The sequence below is a fragment of the Athene cunicularia genome, unplaced genomic scaffold (assembly GCF_003259725.1).
Source record: "Athene cunicularia isolate RWA unplaced genomic scaffold, athCun1 BOjh375561_part1, whole genome shotgun sequence".
Classification (NCBI taxonomy): domain Eukaryota; kingdom Metazoa; phylum Chordata; class Aves; order Strigiformes; family Strigidae; genus Athene; species Athene cunicularia.
In genome coordinates this window covers 45,095-50,933 of record NW_020799148.1, presented here as the reverse complement: position 1 = coordinate 50,933, position 5,839 = coordinate 45,095, and the positions used below count along the sequence as shown (strand labels likewise).

General features: G+C 53.9%; 1 protein-coding gene across 1 annotated transcript in view; it reads left to right on the top strand.

Annotated features, from left to right (window-relative positions):
• SNRNP200 (small nuclear ribonucleoprotein U5 subunit 200) overlaps nt 1-5,839 on the top strand; it is a 36,760-nt gene that overhangs the window by 1,424 nt on the left and 29,497 nt on the right. Inside the window, 9 exon segments of the mRNA XM_026866912.1 lie at nt 542-705; nt 1,135-1,306; nt 1,582-1,774; nt 2,030-2,085; nt 2,697-2,795; nt 3,105-3,257; nt 3,966-4,065; nt 4,248-4,384; nt 5,263-5,346. Of these exon segments, the coding sequence (XP_026722713.1) occupies nt 542-705; nt 1,135-1,306; nt 1,582-1,774; nt 2,030-2,085; nt 2,697-2,795; nt 3,105-3,257; nt 3,966-4,065; nt 4,248-4,384; nt 5,263-5,346 (1,158 nt within the window).

Genomic DNA, 5,839 nt, shown 5'->3' with positions numbered 1-5,839 from the left:
GGGCCCTCCCCGGTGCCGTTAACCCAGGGGGGGCCTTCAGACACACCCCCCGGCACCGTGGCGGCCCCGGTTCTCCGCGCGAAAGCCGCCTGCTTGAGGAGAGCTCGGTGTAGCGGCCCTTTACCGGGCCCGGGGAGGTGTTTGTGAGGACCGGAACCGTCTTTTGGGGTTTTATTCGCGGACTTTTCCCCCTCCAAGCGGGACGTTCCGGGCACCGAGATCTAACGGAGCACCCGGGCGAGGAGCGTGCCGGTTCTCCCGGCTGAAACAAGCCCCGGGGTGGTGCCGAGCAGCTCAGTCCCAGCTTAAAATCTAAACCCGCGCCTGGTGGGGTGGGTTAAAATAGCACCCTGTTTAATTAAAAAGCAAATGATTCGTATCTCGACCCACATGGAGCGCGTTAGATTAAAAGAAACTGCGCGTGTGGCGGTTTGCAAACTTGTGGGGCCGCCCCGCCGGTGGGACCCCCGTCAGCCGCACGGTGGGAGCTGCGGGAGCTCCTCCCCGGCCCCCCATCATCCCTTGATCTTTCTTCTCGCAGAACTCCAACCTCGTCCTCCAAGCCGACCGCTCGCTGATCGACCGGACGCGGCGGGATGAGCCGACGGGGGAAGTCCTGTCCTTGGTGGGCAAACTGGAGGGGACCCGCATGGGCGACAAGGCCCAGAGAACCAAACCCCAGATGCAGGAGGAGAGACGAGCCAAGTGAGTGGGAGCTCGGTGCCGAGGGGGTGTGGAGCCCTGACAGAGAACTGTACTTGCATGAAAAATACTCTGGGCAGTTAATTTCTCATTCCTGTCTTTGCCTAACGCAGCCTTGGTTTGTTTTAGTGCTGCGAACGGGGTAGAATTCAGCGGTGCTGGGAACATTTTGTGGTGGAAAATGTTTTGGTGGCGTGAGCATGGGGCTGCAGACTAAAAACTGCCAACTTGGAGGGCGCAGAGCTGTTGTTTTCTTAATTTGGAGTCACTTGCTCCATGTCAAGGAACTAAAATGGAAGTGAAAACTCAAAAAATATCTATTTTTCCTCTTTGATTTTTCAAATAAAAGAGATGAGCCATAGTTGAAGGAGCAAAGCAGGGCTCTGCCATGGGGCTGACCCAGGCGCTCTCCTCCCCTGCCCCTTTTTCCAGGAGAAGAAAGCGTGACGAGGACAGGCATGACATCAACAAGATGAAGGGTTACACCCTGCTCTCCGAGGGCATCGACGAGATGGTGGGCATCATCTACAAACCCAAAACCAAGGAGACCCGTGAGACCTACGAGGTGTTGCTGAGCTTCATTCAGGCAGCTCTTGGGGACCAGGTGAGGATGGGGACGCCTCAGGATGGTTGTCCCTGCTCTGACAGAGGATTCAAAGCCTGTAAGATCTGGCCTTCGGCTGTTTTAGTTCTTCCCTTTAATCCCGTGGGATGGCTTCACTCTGGTGGTGCTGGCTTTTGGGCTTGCTTGTGCTGGTGCCTTTGTTGTGGGAGCGGCCTTTTGGTGCCTGTGTGAGGGTCCAGAAATAGGAAGGACCGACCCCGTACCCTTCACGTACCAAATTTCTTCCTCTTCCCAACACGTTATTCCTTTTGCAGCCACGTGACATCCTCTGCGGAGCTGCCGACGAGGTCCTGGCGGTGCTGAAGAACGAGAAACTGCGTGATAAGGAGAGGAGGAAGGAGATCGATCTGCTCCTGGGACAGACTGATGATACCCGCTACCACGTGCTGGTGAACCTGGGGAAGAAGATCACAGATTACGGCGGAGACAAGGAGATCCAGAACATGGGTATGGAAGGTGGTGTTGTAGGCCGTGGCTTCAGGGACTGGCAGAAAGTTGGGTTAGTGGTGCCAAACCCAGCCTTAGTCTGGGGTGTGTTTGCATACAGAGAAGCCAGAAAAAATGTTTGGACAGTTTTCAAGCTCCCAAACCACGTTCCTTACATCTTTTGGCTGCGCAGAGGTGTGGGCGGGCGTGTGGATCTGTGAACCTTGCATGTGGTGCCCAGATTTTCCAAGGAACTAACTCCGCTCTCTTTTGCAGACGACAATATTGATGAAACGTACGGGGTGAACGTGCAGTTCGAGTCTGATGAGGAGGTATGAGCTGGGAGGCTGCAGCGTGGCAGTGGAGGCCCTGTCCTGTCCCCTCCCTGCTCCGTGGGGACTGCGTTCGTCCCATTTTACTTGGCCACGCTGGGAAATGGGGCATTGGCTGGGACTGGGCTGCCTCTGCCAGGAAGTAGAAGCCGGATTATTTTAGCTGCTGCTTCCCGGTTTGGGGAGGATTTGTTGATTATCCTGCTAATCCAAGGCTTATCATGAGTCAGTACGATGGAAAACAGATGGTGATATTTAGATCTCGTGGTGAGACTTGACACATCGGGAGGAAGAGAGAAATTCAAATGCGGTGGTTGGAAGTGTTTCATCGAAACACTCCCTGGAATTGTTTTTTTGGAAGAGGCTGAGAGAACGATAAGAGAGATAAATACAAGACTGTTGGGGGAGTTGCTGGCAAAACCTCTCTGTAGAGAGTAGAAATAATCTTATCACGTGGTCCTTTACCTGGACGACAGCATTATATTCCTGTTAAAAGCACAAGGCAGGCTGTTTCCCCTCGGGAATGAGCTGCCAGATTATTCATTTCTGTCGAGGAAAAGCTTCTCTTGGAGATTTGCAAAAGCCACTTACTGGAACTTTCCTTCCCGCAGGAAGGTGATGAGGACATTTATGGCGAAGTGCGCGACGAGGCGTCTGATGATGACATGGAGGGAGATGAAGCCGTGGTCCGTTGCACCCTCTCGGCCAACGTGAGTCACCGAGGAACACGTGAAATGTGATTTTTGAGGTGCTCTGGAGGAGGGTGGGGGATCCTGTTGGTCTGTAGATGGAGTTAAGGTCGTTTGTGGGTGGAGAGGAGCCTTGAAGCTGTTGTCTGATGGAGACCAAAATGAATGTTAATAAAATTAACAACTCCGGCAGCCGTACGGTTGCACCTGCTGGTTCTCCGCTCCTCTGCCAGGGTAGAGAGAGGCCCAAGGCCTTCCCTCCGACTGCAGAGGCCGCGTGCCTGCTTTCCTCTTGCAGGAAAATAACATTTTTGGTGGGCTTTTCTTAAGCTTGTGGCATCGGGGGAGCTGATGAGTTCAAAGAAGAAGGATCTGCATCCTCGAGACATCGACGCCTTCTGGCTCCAGCGGCAGCTGAGCCGCTTCTATGACGATGCCATTGTTTCCCAGAAGAAGGCGGATGAAGTGCTGGAGATCTTGAAGGTCAGTGGCCACCTGATCTGCAGGATTGTGGTGCCCTCAGAATACCTCTCTGGAAGGCAGGAATTTTTTTAAACTGCAACAGGGGAGGGTCAGGCTGGGCAGGAGGAGAAAATGTTTCCCAGCAAGAGTGGTCCGAGAGTGGAACAGGCTGCCCGGGGAGGGGGGAGTCCCCATCCCTGGGGGGGTTTCAGGGCCGTTGGGATGAGCTGTGGGGGATGTGGGGTAGGGGAGAGCTTTGTGGAGTCGGGCTGAGGGTTGGACTCGGTGATCCCGAGGGGCTTTTTCAACCTGAATGATTCTGGAATTCTGTGAATTTGCCCCAAGAACTCGTTACCCGTGTCAGAGTAAATGCCACTGGCTGTCTGTTGTGTTTGCCAACAATCTAGATAAGTGCTGGACTAGGGTGGGCCTAGTCTTAATCCACAGAAATCTTCTTCTAAGGGGAAAACAATTGGATTTTTGTGAGCGTTTGCTGAGAGATCATTGTAAGTTGGGTCTGTTTCCCTGCTAATTTTGGTGCTGATGCTTGTGTGTGCTGGGCGTCGTGACTCGGTGGGGAAGAAGGGGACTCGGGTTTTAGGGTTGGACACTCGGTCTTGTGTGTAGTTGCTGTTAAGCTCCACTTGAGTTCAGTTCTGTGCAAAGCAGGGATTCTTGTTCTGTGGGGCACTGAGGTAACCGGTCGTTCCTTGTTTCTTCTCCTCCCAGACTGCGAGCGACGACCGGGAGTGTGAGAACCAGCTTGTTCTGCTCCTGGGCTTTAACACCTTCGACTTCATTAAAGTCCTGCGGCAGCACCGCATGATGAGTGAGTGGCGTTCACTTTGACTGTCCCACCTTGTTTCCCTGCAGTTCTGACATGATTCTAGCACAACCCGAGGCTTTTTAGCTGCCATCGGTGTTGCTTTGTGAAGCTTGGCCCTTTGTTATTTGCTCCCTTTTGGTTCAATCCTTAACCCCACCCGCCATCCCTTAATTTTCTTTCGTCAGTCCTGTACTGCACTTTGCTGGCCAGTGCACAAAGTGAAGCTGAAAAAGAAAGAATAATGGGGAAGATGGAAGCGGATCCTGAGCTGTCGAAGTTCTTGTATCAGCTGCACGAGACAGAGAAGGAGGATCTCATCCGGGTAAGGCTGGAGGGAACCTCGGGCCGGATGAGGGAGGAATCGTGGGATCCTTGCTGCTGTCTGCGGTCATTGTTGGGCTGTGTTTTGTTTGCTGTTCGTGAGAGAGGAGCCTGCTGACTCAGCTGGGATCTTGAAACCGTAGGAAACGTTGCTTAGGTGATGGTTAAGACTCAGCTGAGAGAGCGATATATTTACCACTTCTTAGTTTTGAGTCACTCAGATGTCTGCTTTTTCTGGGAAATGTCAATATCTGCAGGTTTCATGTTTTTGAATTGGTGTTAACTGTCTTGTACCAGCACTATTTCACCTCTGGGCCTCCTCGATGTGTGGCTCACCACAGTAAAACACCTAATCAACTCCTAATTACCTGGGCTTGGAATGTGACACTCAGAACAGGTTTATTGGCGTGCAGTGTCAGTTCTGCTTGGCCTTTGGATGATAGCAGTTCCATGACTGATTTGAGGGTTGTTTTGAGGGTGATTAATCCCATATTCCTGCTTTGTTGGAAGAAAACACCCTGGTTGTGTTGATGTGAGGGGTCACTTTGGTGTCTCTGTGTTTGAGGAGCGCTACAGGCACGCAGCAGGCTGGGCTTTTGCTGGGGCACTGCAGGGTTGTGTGTTTTCACTCCCTGTTTCCTTTTGTCTGCTCTCCTGGAAGACAAGTTTATGTCCCGGTCTTGGGGCACTGGTTCCTACTGCCAAAAATCATTGGCTCTGGTTACCTGAATGTTTGGAATTGGGAGAAATGGTGGCGTGTGGTGCTCTGGCTGTGCAGGCTCGCAGGGTGTGCAGCCACGCGTGACAGGAGAGTCTGGCAGCTCAGGGAGGAGGCTCAGCTGTTCTTCCCCGGGGCTGAATTCTCATCCCTTCACGCAGGAGGAACGCTCTCGCCGGGAGCGTGTGCGCCAGTCCCGGATGGACACTGACTTGGAGACCATGGATCTGGACCAAGGAGGAGAGGTAAAACTCTTTGAAGTCATCTGTTCGTCGGCTTTCTGACAACCGTCCTCAGTAGGCACTTAGTTGGGCCCTTCACCCCAAAAAGGCCATTGAGTGACTCGAGCGTGGCCAGAGAAGGGCAGCGGAGCTGGGGCAGAGTCTGGAGCACATGTCTGCTGGGGAGCGACTGGGGGAACTGGGGGGGTTCAGTCTGGAGAAGAGGAGGCTGAGGGGAGACCTCCTGGCCCTCGGCAACTCCCTGCCAGGAGGGGGCAGAGAGGGGGGATGAGTCTCTGGAGCCAAGGCCCCAGCGCCAGGCCCCGAGGGAATGGCCTCAAGCTGCCCAGGGCAGGGTCAGGCTGGCTCTGAGGAAGGATTTCTGTGCAGAAGGGGCTGTTGGGCGTTGGAATGGGCTGCCCAGGGCAGGGGGGAGTCCCCGGGATCCCTGGGGGGGTTGAAGAGTCGGGCTGAGCCAGCGCTGAGGGGTCTGGGGGAGTTGGGAACGGTCAGGGGG